General features: G+C 39.2%; 2 protein-coding genes across 2 annotated transcripts; one reads left to right on the top strand and one right to left on the bottom strand.

The window, feature by feature from the left end:
• Window positions 1-298: 298 nt before the first annotated feature.
• On the top strand, window positions 299-2152 carry LOC148728685 (uncharacterized). Its single transcript, XM_088724761.1, has one exon. It carries the CDS (start codon window positions 345-347, stop codon window positions 1875-1877), a length of 1533 nt encoding a protein of 510 aa, XP_088580887.1. The 5' UTR covers window positions 299-344; the 3' UTR covers window positions 1878-2152.
• Window positions 2055-5049, bottom strand: LOC111343491 (uncharacterized). Its single transcript, XM_088725011.1, has 2 exons — window positions 4889-5049; window positions 2055-4767 (listed from the first exon to the last, which is right to left on the bottom strand). Exons 1-2 carry the CDS (start codon window positions 5047-5049, stop codon window positions 2289-2291), a joined length of 2640 nt encoding a protein of 879 aa, XP_088581137.1. The 3' UTR covers window positions 2055-2288.
• Window positions 5050-17073: the final 12024 nt, after the last annotated feature.

The following is a 17073-nucleotide window of genomic DNA, read 5'->3' as shown; positions in this document are numbered from 1 at the left end:
CTATGACATTTCTGCCACAGCTGAAGGGTTAAATCCATTTGGCCTCTTGGAAGTAAAAGTAGTACAAGAGGGAGAAACTGATTTAAAAAATGTTAGATACATTGACATTGACCCACTTACAAGTGAGAAAACACTGAAGAAAAGCCATGAATATTACTTTCAAGTGCAATGTCAGTTAGCTATCACTGGAATTGAATGGTGCGATTTTTTTAGTTACTTGAATGACAATTCTTGGTTTTCACCCACGTGACCTATACCTTGACAACGGTTGCTACGCCGCCATATTGGTGTCGTATTATTCAAACATTTCGAGTGTTATCAAAGCTTTAGAAATATTCTTCATCATGGTTCATTGTATTATGGTTGATTGTTTTCATAATAGTGGAAAGACGAAAGGTATAGGGTTTTATAGGATTCCAGTTGTAGTCACTAACCAAGGAGAAAAAGCAGAAGAGCTAAGCAGAGAACGAAGAGAAAGATGGATCGCCGCCATTAGCCGCGACGACATCACTTCGAAGGATGTCCTCAGTAATGAAAGAGTCTGTGGACGACATTTCGTGTCAGGACAATCTGCAAAACCCTGGGATAAGTACAACGTCGACTGGGTTCCTACTTTGAATCTCGGGAAGACAAAATATCAACAGGAAAACCACGACATTAAAGAGGCAAGAGCTAAACGAGCGAAGGAACGCCGCAAAAGATCACTCGAGCGTCAAGAACGCGAGGCAGCTGAGAAACGAAAGAAAATCGATGTCAGTGGCCTTCCCGTCCATGATGTGGATTTCAGTGATCCTAAAGAAGGATCATCCAAGGAAATTGATTCTTCTGAGGATATTTTTGATCACGATTGCGCATTTCAAGACCACACTTGCTCAACTCTCGTTGACAGTTCAACTCAAACCCAAGTTGATGTATCTGAAGTTATGACTCAAACCGAAGAGTTTGAATACCTTTTCAAAGAATCCTATAAGCCAATTGATCGAGATTTTTTTGATTCTGATGAAAAAGTTCGCTTTTATTCTGGACTGCCTTCAATGGATATCTTAATGACCGTCCTTGACTTTGTGTCACCCCACATCAAACGAAGAACCCAAAAACTTAGCCTTTTCCAGGAAATGATTATCGTGTTGATGAAACTGAGACTGAATATGCCTTATCAAGACTTAGCCTATCGTTTTCAAGTATCTGTGACAACAATATCAAGAATATTTTCATCATGGTTACCAGTGATGGATCAGCATTTGTCCCCACTAATTTACTGGCCTGAAAGACACCAGCTATGGAAGACAATGCCTCTTTGTTTCCAACAAGCCTTTGGAACCAAAGTCACTGTTGTTATTGACTGTTTTGAGATTTTTATTGATAAGCCTACAAACTTGTTAGCTCGAGCTCAGACATTTTCATCCTACAAGCATCACAATACTATCAAAGTACTGATTGGTATTTCTCCCCAAGGAGCTATTTCCTTTGTGTCAGAGGCATGGGGAGGACGTACCTCTGATAAGTTCTTGACAGAAAACTGTGGCATTCTTGAAAAACTTTTGCCAGGTGACATGGTTATGGCAGACCGGGGTTTCACAATCACAGAAAGTGTTGCTCTCAAACAGGCAAGACTTGTGATACCAGCCTACACGAAAGGGAGGGAACAGCTGGATCCTATTGATGTGGAAAAAACAAGAGCTCTAGCAAGTGTACGGATACATGTTGAGAGGGTGATTGGTTTGCTGCGTCGCAAGTATACTATTCTTCAAAGCACACTTCCCACTGATTTCTTGAACAATGACAATGGACAGGATGAAGTACCAATTATTGACAGAATTATTAAAGTATGTTCAGCTCTTGTAAACCTGTGTCCACCCATTGTACCATTTGATTAGCTCCATACTTCATACAGTACTATTATAGTCATATATTGTAGCTAATGAAATGATATGATGGGGTGGAGAATCTGTGTATAATTTAAGAAATATTATAACCCCATGAAAAGAGAGCAAGTGACTGGGAATGAGCACTGTGTAACATTAATAATTTAAGAAAATATACTTCCATTACAAGAAGGATCGACAACAATGACAACATTTTATTTGTGCTGTGTATATATATTTACAAAAATTATATGAATTAAAATAATAAATTATGTTTTCAGGGGGCAGTAAGGACTGTTTATTGAGCACAGCTGCTTAAAATAGCTTGAGTTCATTATTCTTCTTGGATTTTTTTTTTTTAATGACTGCTACTCTTGAGATTAGCATGAAACAACAAAACAACATTTTTAGTGTTAAATGTATTCAAAAATGTGGAAAAACTTTGATTTCACCAGCTCTCAAACATTGAAGTAAATGTGGTCTCATTCTTGGGATGTCAAACATAAAATCTGAAGGGTTGAGTTCAAACACAAGGCATGTTGCAAATGCTACAGCAAAAACGCCACAGTCACTGCCATTCATTTGTTGCTGCACTGGTACAACTTCAATGCCAACAAAGTTATCTGGTAGCAGATCTTTAACTTGCTGCTCAACTTCATCATCAATAATGTCATTGTACAGACTGTCGTACAAATTAACACATCCTGATGTGCAACCAATAGAACTAATGCACACCCAATGTGAATTACCCGTATGTAAGATTTGAACAAAGTCACTGGTCATAATGTCAAAGTTCCTTACTCTTCCAAGAGTTGGTCTTTGAAAACCCTCAATGAGAGGATTTACTTTCTTGATGCATATTTGTGCTGCCTGTATTATTTTGCAATCCAACCAGCCATCAGGAGATGAGATTATGTCATAGTCATGCTCATCTAGATCTCCAAAAGATGCAATTCTGTTAGCTACACCTTTAGTCACACAGATTATTTCTAAGTCCTCATCACTTTCATATTCATCTCCAGTACAGTATTTATTTGACTCATTTTCATGTAGATCTTCAAAAGATTCAGAAGCTGTTCTGCTTTCAGTCACACAGGGTATTTCTATGTCCTTGTCACTTTCATATTCAGTTCCAGACACAACTGAAGCTGATGGATTATTGACAGTACATGTAGTAGTGGTGGTATAAGAAGAACATGTGGTAGGAATAGTTAATGAAGACTTGTCTGCAGGTTTTTTCTTCACTTTGCAATTTTTGCAGACCCAATATAGCTTGCTGTTATTGGGCATCCTCTTGTAGTTTAGACATTTCAGATGGAAACATTTCCCACTCTGACATTGACTATGACATTTCAGCAGCTTTTCCCCTACAACAGGTTTAGCTTTGCAAACACAATACTGAGAGTCTGTGATAAACAACTGTTGCTGTACTTGAAAAAAGTACTGGTGATTTCTCTTGAGCTGTACCTTTCCATTGACGTTTTCAAGACATGAATTCTTCTTTTCCACATAACTTTCAAGGTCACAGTTTTCAATGTTGTAAGGGCATTTGACTTCTCCACAACCATTCCCACAGCATGAACATGATACCAAAAAATCTGGAGTAGCATTTATCCAGGGGTGCTGTTTATCCACTATCATACCACATTGTTCAACTTTCAGATCTCTGTGAGTCTCTAGCATAGTCTTGGTATAAGCATTCACTGCAGCACTCTCATTCTTACCGCCATGACTGATTGCTTTAGTAGTAACTTTGAACAGATCAGGATATGAGATGGACTTAATTAAGGATTGTGATGGCATAGCAGGGTTAGTATGAGCTACTGCCCAACTCAGAGATGCACCAATGCGCCCAGCTCTGTGCCTGAAAAATGCATTTCCTTTAGCCTGTTCCCTGGTGTCTTGCTCAATTAATTCTACCTGTGATTCTGAAATAGTCAGATCAATATTTTCACACTTTTCTAGGAGTTCTGGATATGACAAGTCAAAATTACATGGATCAAAAAGGTCAGAAATGGTTGGGATACTTCTACTTTTCATGATAAACTGTTCAGAATAGGGTTCAATCAAGCTTAAGGCAACAGGTTTGAACTTGCACTCATTTATTTTGGCAAGGAAATGTTTAAGCTCAGTTCCTCCAGATGTAACCCGTTCTGTCGAGACCTTAGCTTTCTTTGTAGTGCAAGGTGCTGATAAGGAAGGTGGAGAGTTTTCTGATAGTCCCTCAATACAGGCATCTAAGTTATCTTTCAACTTTTTCGCCGACTTGAAGTTGATATCTTTGACCCTAGCATAAGGAACCTCACTCACATATGTCGGTAACAACCACGTGCACTTTACTTGCGTACATGCCAGCGTTTCATTAATTCTCGTTGAAGCTTCGATATGAAATAAAATACTTGCAATATGTGAGCAAGTCTCAGCTAGTCCAGCTTTACAACCAAGGCAGTGGGCTGATAACACGGTTCCCTCCTTATTAGTAATAATCCAAACTGCAAATGGTCGCTCATTCATTCGTTGAGAATGTCTCACCTTTCCGATCACCACGAATTTTTCACCTATGACTTTGCCTTCAACACTGGAAATAAAACCCGACACCATCTGATTGTAGGCCTCCAAGCTTTTGAAAGCTTTGAACTGTTTCTTTGTGTAATAACTCGTATCGATAACCAAATAGCACAGGAGATCTGTAGCTTCTATGGGTGGTAAACATTGTGGATCTAACTTTGCGTAGATCAATGTAGCGGGATCGATCCCCATGAGTGATATTTTTTCTAAATACCTTTGTTTAACATGTGGCTCTAGTCTTTTAACATAGTCGCTTAAAGGTATATTGCAAATATCTTCCTTTTTTTCTTCCTTTTTGATGTTTTCAGAAATTTTGTCCAAATCACGCGACACACTTTTAAAGAATCATGCACCAAAACACTGCATTTTGACATATGCTAATAAGCTTTTGCGACACCAATATGGCGGATGCCTAATTTGCATATGCTGTGACGTCACGTGAAAACCAAGAATACCTTTTTTTGTCAGAGAATCCTGTTTGACAAGGATTTTTTCCAGGAAAGCAAAGATAAAGTTGACCAGTTCTTTTTCCAATATTTTTTACAGTCACATCCTCCCTTGCAAAATTTCCAAGTACATTAAGGCTACAGGTATCGTGTCGTTTATTTGTTTTCATTGTTATGGTTGTTTTCCTGCCACTTAGTTGAGGTTTTCTATTTTCATCCAGGGTTATTGGACTTTGCATCGACCTCTACTGCAAAAACCCACATGTATAAGATCCACTGAGGAAATTTATTACACTTTCTAGTAACCACATATTAAGGTAAATACATACATGTGTTAGAAACAATACAATAGGGAGCTTAAGCAACCACGACAACGAACGGAGGACGACGACCGGAAGTAGCAAGAACGTCACTGCGCACGCGCGAAAACCACGAATTCCATCGTCGTCTTGTCATGGACGACTTGAGAAGGACCTGTTTCACATCGTCGTGAACTTTCGAACTTCAAAGCAGTTTTTCTCATCAAGAGGTGCCAATTTATTGTCAGTTTTCAGACAGTTTATGGCCGGTTGGAGTTTGTATTCGCTTCTTCGTTTCATTTAAACCACCCTGTTCAGTTTTCTAAACAAATAAAATTCGAAAACCCACTAACTCATATTCCTTCCTCCACACAACAGATGTCAAGTCAAGCAGTGAAAGCGACCACGTAAGGTTTAAATTTATTTGAGTATATTTTATGAAAGAGTGCTGTTTATCATTTTTATTGAATGAAAAGTATTAAATGGCAGTGTAATACACCTCTGAGTTCGGTCAAAAGCTGTGTATGGAACTGCCGGATTATTGCTACTTAAAAATTTTGCGTGTTGCTGTTCTTCAATCGAGACGCTTTAAACAACAAAGAACTCTTCAGATCGGTGTGTTAACATGAGCTTGAATACCAGTCAGGTTTTCCCAATCTTTTTTCAAAATGTTTGATATAGATTTACAGCCATAAAAATTATTACGACAAAATCACACGGGAAAAAATAGTATTCTTGGGTGAAGCGCGACGACTGCTATCTGTGCTGATCGCTATCTAGCATTGATTAAATTGACAGACTTACGTTGTTTACTCACCAAAGGAAGGAGCATCAAAGGTAGAACATATCAGGCTAAAGCATGTTGAAAATCAGACAAACCTTGTGCAAAATAGGTTTGTTTATATCAGCAACACTTAAAACTGAATTTAAATCTCAAATAACTTGCGCAAAATTTAATATTTTAAACTTTTGCGATGCATAAATCATTGTAAATAAAGCTAAAGCTTAATAATTCCTTGGACTGTTGATGTTCAAGAATTGAATAACCTACTCTCGAACTTTCGATATACATGTGGAAATTTGATCCTTGAGTGAGAAGAAGAAGGTTTTGGACGTCTATGAACGATGTCATTTCTTAAACTGACGAAGCAAGAATAAACAAAATTTCAGACGTCGTCGTCCTTGAGCAACTTCACTGCTTAAGTTTCATTTTCCCGCTAAAAACGACATCCTCGTTCTAGACCCTCCGCGATTACTTAACGTTGTCGTCGTCCCTTTCGTCGTGGTTGCTTAAGCTCCCTAATAACACCTATAAAGACTACCTTTGTATGTGCCTGCTCTTAAAGATAATAATTCCACTCTTATTTACATATACAATGTTTTGCACAATCCAGTTCTGATCACCTGACGTATTCAGGGTCTACATTTTTAGATCTACGTGGTCCAATTCGATTGGATTAGTTCTCGGAATGCTTTATTTACACCTAGGTAATTGAGATAACTCCATATAAGCTGAAATAGAGGTTTCCCGCTGACGTAACGTATCCCATAGCAACCATGTTGGCCACCATCTTGAAGGTCAGGTCTTCTAATGTTGACAAGCGATTCTGACCATGTCTGCAAAAAAAACTTACTTTTCAACGCTCCATCTGCTCGATAAAGAGAAATATTTTCAAAAAAATAGCTTGTATAGACAACACTGATCCGTTTGAGATCGCAAATAAGGATCAATAGTCGTCAAATGTTAGCAGTTTTCCACTGATAACTTATGTGGAACCCGTGAACTAACTAGTTCTAAACGTAAGTTCGTATGCTTTGGAGCAATTCAAGACATATAAAAGCCTTGAAGCCTACAACCAGTTCGTCTCCAGGTGGATAAAGGAGATAAAAGTGAAAAAATTTAAAGATAAGAAGCTGACAGTTATATCTGGAAGGGTAAGTTTAGTAATTTTTCAATGTTAATTCAACTATCTCATGCACTGCATTGACCATCTAGTACTGATTTCATGTTTTCTTTTCAGTTTAAGTTGCTAAAACTTTAACAAATACCTTAAACTTTAGATTTGGCTGTTTAAGCTTTCTTTTTACTTTTTTTTTCTTGATATTTATTTATTGTTTGTTGTAAGTTATGCATTCACAGCATGTAAGAGATACCTCTCTCACGTCCTGGATCATTGCACTTGATTCTGGTACTATTGAATCAGCACACTGTAATTGCATGTCTGGCATTGGTGAAACATGCAGTCATGTTGGAGCATTGCTATTTGCCATTGATTGCTACGTTTGCCACAGAGAGACAAGGACAGTAACACAAGAAAAAGCCTACTGGATTGTGCCACCAACTAGAGATATCAGCTACGCCCGTTTGTGACATTGACTTTACTTCTGCATCTTCTAAGTATAAAAACTTAAATCTCTTTATTGACACTGGGGAAAAGGTTGATAAGCCTATGAGATTTAATGAACATGCCGCTCCAACGGAAAGAGAGATTGCAGGCTTTTATTCAGCTTTAACCTGCAATTTTATCCATTGTTGATGGGTACTCCGAGAAGTATGTCTCAGCATCACTAGATCAAGACAAGTATCCTCTTGTGCTAACAGAGCTGCAAAGGTCTGATTGCATAGAAATTGACCAAAAAAATTTGGAACATGCATGCAGTGGTATTAAGATTTCGTGCACACCTGAGCAGGCAAAGAATGTGAAAATTGAAACATGACAGCAATCTCAATCAAAAGCTTGGTATCGCTTTGGGTCTAGGAGAGTTACAGCATCGAAACTCAAAGCTGTATGCCATACGAATATTGACAAACCGTCCCCCTCTCTCATTACGACAATTTGTTATCCTGAGGCCACAAATTGGGGAAATGAGTGTGAAAGCAAAACTAAACAAGCTTACACTTCTCATATGAAAGAGAAGCATAACAAGTTTCAAGTATCTGACTCAGGTTTTGTTATCGATCCTAACACCCTCATCTTGGTATCACAAGATGGAATAGTGATGTGTGAGTGCTGCGAGGGTAAAGGCTGTCTTGAGATCAAATGCCCTTACTCTGCCAAAGACAAAACTTTTGAAGAAGCAGCCAGAGAGAAAAACTTTTGCTGTTCATATGTGAATGGCAATTTGCAACTTAAACAAACTCATCCGTATTATTACCAAGTAAAAGCCCAGATGTTCTTAACCCATAGTGATTATTGTGACTTTGCCGTTTGGACACCGAAATGTTTCTCCATTGAGAGAATTTATCCAGACCAGATGTTTTGGAATGAGGCTTTGCAGAAGGCATCAGAGTTCTTCCATTTGTGTGTAATGCTAGAACTTGTGGGTAATTACTACACTCTTCCCTGGACTAGTGGTAGCTCTCTTGTAGATACAGTACAAGAAGAGGCCAGCCCAGAGAATTTTCAGCCTGAAAGATGGTGCTACTGTGGCAAACTCATGCAATCTTATCTACTGTGGTTAAACCCTAGGTATCTCGAGTTTGTAAAAAGGATACGTACATGAGCTATTTTTCTGGTAGTGTCTATATCTACAGCTGACAACTGAGCCTTTCCTTTGGTAAAAGCAGGAATATTAAGTTGTGCATGTTGTAAACCAACACTTTCAAAAATATTGAAACCACGATCTGCTAGAACAAGATTATGGTGCTTGTATGATGACCATGTTTGAGCTCTAGCTTTAAGACCAGAGGGTCTTTCAATAAAAATTTCAAAACAATCTATCATAACTGCAATTTTTTTCCCAAAGTGCTCCCAAAAACTTAAAGGCATGGTTCTATGCAATTCTTCCCTTGATGGCCACTTGATACCTACAGTAAAGTGTTATATAAGAAACAATGAATATAAATATAAATGTGTCAAAAGATATCAAAAATAGTGGAAATTTAAATTCTTACTATAAATGACACAGCTACCCCCTTTCCAAAATTTATATTTACAATATCATTTATTCCTTTCAAGCCTATTTTTTAAAAACAATTGGATCACTAAAGTGTTTTAAATTATCTGGTAAGGAATTCCAGGCAATTGCTGCCCTATGTGCAAAAGAACTATGGCCAAGTTCAGTATTAGGTCTATCAATTAAAGTACTTAGCAATTTTCTATGATTATAACTATTAGAGCACTTAATGATCAAGGCACGTACTTCACGTAAGCCCAAGCCATAAAATGCCATGTGAGTAATAGTTGGGATACAAAACTTGTAGAAACACTCAAGAGGCCTCCACCCAACTAATGCTAGTATAACATCATCCTTCATACATTTTGCTAACTGATGTATCAGTCTAGCAGCTCTAACATGTATCATTTCTAGTTCTTTAAGCTTAGTGCCAGACCCCCATATAACAATTCCATAGAAGACACTTGGAACTACTGTCTTAAAGTAAATAGTGTCTAGATTTGGGTAGAAACTTGTACATCTCAGCATTTTAACTTTCATGTGAAATGAAGAATGAGATATGCTGACACCAAGCTAATTTGTCATCAATTGTAACTCCGAGGCACACAGTGGAGGATAGATACTGAATGATGTCCTAGTCAATATTGTGGTTTGTATGTCAATGGTGTTCAGCGATGTGATTGTTGACATCACCTTTCCTCATCGCCTGTGTTCAGTCAGTCTTGTTGGGAGGTTTCTGCCACTCTCTCTAATGTAGGAGGCTTAGCAGTCGGAGCAATAATATTGATCCTATAAATTGCTCCTTGTCTGTTCCTCAGTTCGTCCTTGTCTTGAGCGTTGGTTATTAACTGACGTAGTGTGGTGATGGCTTTGTGGGCGATGCGGATATCGAAAGGTTTTATGATGCACAAGATGTTCTCAGACATGCCCTTTTATGTATGGTATGGTTGCTGTAGTGATAGGAGTTGTGGTTGCCTGGTTGCCTGGTAAACATTTTGGTTGTCTCGGACGACCAGATGACCGCTAATTTCGAGCACTGTATATGTCAGTGTTTTGTTCGTTAAAGTGGTGGAATGTGTCGATTTTGTCATGTCATAAGGCAGTGAAAGTTTCATCAATGAAGCATAACCAAAGCGGTATCATTTGTGGACAAGTTGAAGGGCCCTATCGACTTGCCCAAAAACGATACCGCTTTGGTTACGCTACATTGACGCTACATTGACGACACATTCACCACCATTCAACACAATGAAATCGATGCATGCCTCAATGGACAAAACACTAACATACAATTTACCAGGAGTCGAAGAAAATGGCAGCTTCCTTTTCTAGACTATCTGGTAAGCCATGATGACAACTCACTACAGATGACAGTTTACAGGAAACCGATACAAAGCGACAGATTACCAGACAAGTCACCCTTCAACCCTATATCACACAAAGCCACAATTATAAGAAATCTAGTATGTAACACGACAGACAGCCTATCTGAAGAGAACAATTACCTTTACCGTGTTTTTTCACAGAACAACTACAACGATGACTTCATCTGCTGAAACACTCACTGACCCACTACTACCACCAAAACAAAAAAAAACCACAACTCTTACGACTACAGCAGCCATATCATACATAAAGTCGTGTCTGAGAACACCTTGCGCATCTTACAACCCTTCAATATCCAAATCACCCACAAATCCATCACCCCACTACATCAGTTACTAACCAACATTACAGACAAGGACAATCTGAGGAACAGACAGGGAGCAATTTGTAAGATCAATTGCTCCAACTGCCAAGCCTCTTATATTGGAGAGACTGGCAGGAACCTCCCAACAAGACTGACTGAACACAGACGTGCCATGAGGAAAGGTAATGTCAACAATCACATCGCTGAACATCATCACCTTACAAACCACAATATTGACCGGGACTCTGCGCAGTGCCTAACCTACAGCACTGACTACTTTCAACGACCGACTCTGGAAAGCTGGTTTACAAACTTAGAAGAGACCCCTAAACAGGTTTCAACTACTACCGACTCCACACAAATTACTCATTCACGACATTAACATTATTTTTTTAATTTTTGGATGACCTGAGTAATGTCCCTTGGAATCAACAGACAAAGACGAACAAGTCCAGATGTCCATACTGCTAACATGTATTGGAAAACAAGCCTTGGAAGTCTATAATACCTTTACCTTCTCAGAAGAAGAGGACAAAATGAAGCTAGAACCAGTACTGGAAAGCTTTGAAGCAGACTGAAAGTCTAGGAAAAATATCATGTCGCGACACCACTTCCTAACTCACAAGCAACATGACGGTGTATCCTTTGATCAATCTGTGACAGATTTGGAAACAACAAAGTGCAGAATGTGAATTTGGGAAACTAAGGAACTCTCTAATTAAAGACATGATCATAATTGGAGTAGCAGACAACCAATTAAGAGTAAAACTGTTACTAAGTGACAATCTTTCACTAGAAATCGAAATAATTAAAAATCGGTCAAGCAAACAAAACCAAAAAGAAGCACGCAATGACACTAAGTTGACCGAAGCTAGAAACCAGACAACAATAGATGCACTAAACACTCCTCGAAGCAGGACTAAACATCAAGAAAATCGACCCAGTTTAACGCTGAACACAAATCAATGCAAATACTGCAGTTCAAATCAACGAGGAAAATACCCCACCTATGGGAAAAACATGCTCAAAATACCACGAGCAAAATAACTTTGCTGCAGTTTGTCTGTCAACATCACGCAAAGTACACTACTCAAGGGAAGATCAATTCAATTATGCAAGCGAGACAGCAGGGCATGTCGGACATGGATCATGTATTTCTAGGATCCCTGTCTTTCGATGTGAACATGCTTAATAGTGCACCAAATGACAACGATCATGATTGGATGATCTCCCTACAGTCAAATAACACTGTAACGCAATTTAAAATGGATACAGTAACCCAAGCAAATCTTTTACCAATGTCAACACTGGAAAGATTATCTTTAAAGCCACATATAGCCAAAACACACACAAAGCTGACAGCATACAATGGAATTAACATACCAGTCATATGAAAATGCATGCTACAAATACACCATAAAGATGCAATTCACTCAGTTCCCTTTATCGTCGCAGACACAAGGCCTTCACCACTTTTGGGCCCTCAGACATGTGTTGACCTTACCCTCATTAGGGACTTTAAGATACCTGGATGCTGTTTCAGAGGATGGCTGACCGGAAGTAATTTTACATGTGTAGACTGTATTGTTTATGTCTGCACAACACGTGTTGCCATCCAGTTGTTGTTGGGTTACATACATACGTTAGTTGACCACTCCCCATGGGGGCTTTTCAGGGCCAATTCCCACCCATCCCACCCCAAGGGAGGACACCCACAACACAATATTCTCGTGCGTGGGAAATTAACATCTCCTAACCCTAACCCTGCAGGAGACGAGGCCTACGGTTTATTCATCCTTATCCGAGAAGACTAGGATATCTATCCATTTCTTCATTATAGAAAGGTAGCAAATTCTCCTCACTTATTTTAAGACCATGAGTATCGGTCCGGCCGTGGCTCGAACCCTCGACCTCCCGCACAACACAATCCGGCGCTCTAACCAATTGAGCTAACCGGGAGGCGGTATTGAGCTAACCGGGAGGTGGTATTGAGCTAACCGGGAGGCGGTGATCAATTGAGTCGAGGACTTCAGAATTGGAGTTTTGCCGTCCACAAGTGAACGTACATACATTTGACAAGCATTTCTTTTAAAATTTATTAATTATCAATTGACAAGCTGTCCTTCCTGTTATTTCTTGTTTTGATAAACAAAAGTTAAGAAATTGAAGCATAAAATACCGCCTCGAATGAGTGTTTGTTTGCTGTACTTTGCAGCGATGGCGAATATGTCAACGAAACTTGAATGAAATTGAATTTTCTGGCTTGTCTCCAGAATTATTTTGCTCACTCCATGTATCACGTAAATTACTGCTATTCACCATCAATCTTCAGCCATAAGTTAATTCTTCGCACTCGTAGTAAGGCAGCTTTAAATTAACCGGCTTATTAGCTTCGTACAGAAACAGGAACTCTTCGTCAGTCTGTAGCTTTTCTGCATAAGCAATAACAATCATTTCACGAGTCTTTTTAAAAGTTGCCATGATTTATGAACAGTGCTAGAAACTTCAGGTTCACTACCATCCTCTGTTCAAACAACCCGCTCCTTAACGCAGAAAGTTTCCCAAGAAGAACATCCATTTCAACCCAGTCCTCCACGCCTAATATTACCATCCTTGAGGTCAGTCATCCAGGTATCTTAAACTCCCTTAAACACAACTGGATGGTAAATGCCAATGAGCCTGAATTCACGCAAGGGTACAAAGATGTCTTTGGAGAACTAGGATGCTTGAAAGGAGAATATCACATCAACATAGATTCCAGTGCAATGCCAATGATTCATCCACCACGCAAAATACCAATTGCCCTAAACGAGAAGCTTAGAGGTATTGAGCTAACCGGGAGGCGGTATTGAGCTAACCGGGAGGCGGTATTGAGCTAACCAGGAGGTGGTATTGAGCTAACCGGGAGGCAGTATTGAGCTAACCGGGAGGCGGTGATCAATTGAGTCGAGGACGTCAGAATTGGAGTTTTGCCGTCCACAAGTGAACGTACATACATTTGACAAGCATTTCTTTTAAAATTTATTAATTATCAATTGACAAGCTGTCCTTCCTGTTATTTCTTGTTTTGATAAACAAAAGTTAAAAAATTGAAGCATAAAATACCGCCTCCAATGAGTGTTTGTTTGCTGTGCTTCGCAGCATTGGTGAATATGTCAACGAAACTTGAATGAAATTGAATTTTCTGGCTTCTGTCTCCAGAATTATTTTGCTCACTCCATGTATCACCTAAATTACTGCTATTCACCATCAATGTTCAGCCATAGGTTAAATTCTTCGCACTCGTAGTAAGGCAGCTTTAAATTAACTGGCTTATTAGCTTCATACAGGAACTCTTCGTCGGTCCGTAGCTTTTCTGCATAAGCAATAACAATCATTTCACGAGTCTTTTTAAAAGTTGCCATGATTTATGAACAGTGCTAGAAACTTCAGGTTCACTACCATCCTCTGTTCAAACAACCCGCTCCTTAACGCAGAAGTTTCCCACGGAGAACATCCATTTCAGCCCAGTCCTCCATGCCTAATATTACCATCCTTGAGGTCAGTCATCCAGGTATCTTAAACTCCCTTAAACACAACTGGATGGTAAATGCCAATGAGCCTGAATTCATGCAAGGGTACAAAGATGTCTTTGGAGAACTAGGATGCTTGAAAGGAGAATATCACATCAACATCGATTCCAGTGCAATGCCAATGATTCATCCACCACGCAAAATACCAATTGCCCTAAACGAGAAGCTTAGAGCTGAGCTAGAATGCATGTGCAAGCTAGATGTCATTCAGGTGGATAAGCCCACTGACTGGGTGAGTTCAATGGTAATTGTCGAAAAGAGTAACGGCCAACTACGTATTTGCTTGGCCCCTAGAGACTTGAACACTACTATTAAATGTCACAATTACCCTATGCCAACTGTCTATCAAAACTCGGTGGTGACAAAGTATTCTTAAAGTTAGACACGTCCAGCGGATTCTGGCAGATCAAAGTTGAAGAGCCTAGTGCAAAGCTCCTAGCCTTTAATACCCCATTTGGACATTACTGTTTCTAACAACTTCCATTTGGAGTACACAGCGCCACTGAGATATTTCAGAAGAGAGTTGCTGAAATAATCTATGGCCTAGAGAATGTGGCGAATGATCAAGATGACATTATTGTCTTTGGAGGAGACAAGCAGCAGCATGACAAAGCTTTAAAGCACGTTGTAGACAGAATCAGAGACTCTGGTCTGAAGCTAAACAAAAAGAAATGTCATACAAACATACAAACCACAAACACCCAGAGTAAACAAAAACTTTTCTATGGAAGAAGTGAACAAAAAGTTTGTCTGTGACGAACTTAAGAGACTTAAATCAAAGAAAACCACTGGTCTAGATGGAATGTCTGCAAGACTTTTAAAGGTTGCAGCTCCCGTGATAGCGAAACCTATTATTTACATCATAAATTTGACTATTTCAACTGGTGAAATTCCACCAGAACTCAAAGAAGCGAAAGTTACGCCTATATTCAAGAACGGCAAAAGAAACGAAGAAAGTAACTATAGGCTAATATCCGTGTTGCCCCTGGTCTCCAAGATTATGGAATGTGCAATCCAAGTACAGGTTGTGAAATTTCTTGAAGCAAACGAAGTTCTTTCAGTGTACCAATCTGGATTCTGAAAAGGACATTCTACTGAAACTGCTTTGACTTATCTCACTGATCAGATTTTGGAACACATGGATAAACAACAAATGACTGGCTCTGTCTTCATTGACCTAAAAAAGGCTTTCGACCTAGTTGACCATAACTGTTTGTTACAGAAGTTAGAGCACTATAATGTCAGAGGGAAAAGCCTCACATGGTTCCAGAACTACCTAGGATCTCGTACACAGTGAGTACGATTTGGACAGGACTTGTCATCAAGCCTCCCCATTAAGTATGGTGTCCCACAGGGATCCCTGCTGGGACCACTACTTTTCGTTATACACATCAATGACCTGCCAGGCTGTCTCAAAAACACGCACATCAGTATGTATACTGATGATACAGTCATCTATTGCTCAGGTGCAAACCCAAAGGAGATAAAGAAGGCCCTACAAGAAGACCTAGAATGGGTTGTAACTTGGATGGAAATAAATTGACTGGTTCTGAACAAAGACAAAACAAAGGGAATGCTTTACGGGATGAGACAAAGGCTGGAAACCATCGCAAACTTTAACATCATCATAAGTAATACCAATGTAGAGATAGTCAGTAAATTCACATACTTGGGCGTTACCCTTGATGAGGAACTGAAATGGAAAGCACATGCTGAGGATGTTCAGAAGAAAGTATCCAAGCAACTCGGTCTCAGACAAATATGCTCCAGTCTTACTCTACAAGCAGCTCAAGCGGTATACAAATGCATTATTGAACCAATTTTTAGCTACACAGACACAGCCTGGGGTGAACTACCCGAGAGCAGCATCACTAGTCTGCAACGATTACAAAATCGAGCCGTTTAAATCATCACCTGTCAGAAAAATACAAGGACAGCCCAAAATATTGTAAATTGGCCAGATTTAGAAACACTGCAAAAAATACACAAATGTATTTTAGTATATAAATGTTTACAGAATCTAGTTCCTACATACTTAAAAAACTATTTTAAAGTTAACAGTGACGTACACAATTATAACACTAGGCAGAGGAGAAATATTCACCCAAATAAAACAAATCTTGTTCTTGGAGAGCGAACTTTTAAAAATTCAGGATGTTTAGCCTTTAATTCACTGCCAAGCAAAATCAAAGAGGCACGTTCTCTCGTAATTTTTAAACGCCTTCTTAAAGGACATTTTATCTCCTCTTTTAATCTTAGCAAATTTTATTCAACTTTGTAATTTTATTGGAAATGTGAATATGTAAATTTTATAGAAACCTGGGCCCCTAAGGATACCAGCCTTGCAGCTGACTGGGCCACACTGGCTAAATAAAGTTGTCTTGTCTTGTCATATGTGTGCACACCTTCACGTTCAGTTGCTTGTTGACCTTCAATGCGCTTGGAGCTACGTCGACCACTTTCACTGTTTTTCGCCAACTTTTTCCTGGAATCTTACACAAAACAAACTACCTGTACTGGAGCCATTAGCTGCTATAGAATACTACGAAACTTGGACCCGACTGATTCATCCCGGATCCAGAATTCAGGTGACTGCGAATCGATACCATTCTTGAAAATGGTGGGAAAACACTCATCCAACAACACGAGTCTGCACAAAGCTTGATTCAGTGCAGAATTGGAAAGAGAAGACGAAGACATACTCCTTCGTGACGATGATGTGAACAACTCAGTACT

Source organism: Stylophora pistillata, chromosome 6 (genome assembly GCF_964205215.1).
Source record: "Stylophora pistillata chromosome 6, jaStyPist1.2, whole genome shotgun sequence".
NCBI lineage: Eukaryota > Metazoa > Cnidaria > Anthozoa > Scleractinia > Pocilloporidae > Stylophora > Stylophora pistillata.
Note: the sequence above shows the minus strand (reverse complement) of the source record. Positions and strands in the feature narration are given on the sequence as shown.

Bases quoted from the DNA above. Each gene is read 5' to 3' on its own strand.
- LOC111343491 (XM_088725011.1), bottom strand. From the start codon at position 5,049: ATGAAAACAAATAAACGACACGATACCTGTAGCCTTAATGTACTTGGA. The intron at 4,768-4,888 runs GTATTCTTGGTT...ATTCTTTAAAAG, and splicing joins GGATTCTCTGACAAAAAAAG to TGTGTCGCGTGATTTGGACA.
- LOC148728685 (XM_088724761.1), top strand. From the start codon at position 345: ATGGTTCATTGTATTATGGTTGATTGTTTTCATAATAGTGGAAAGACG.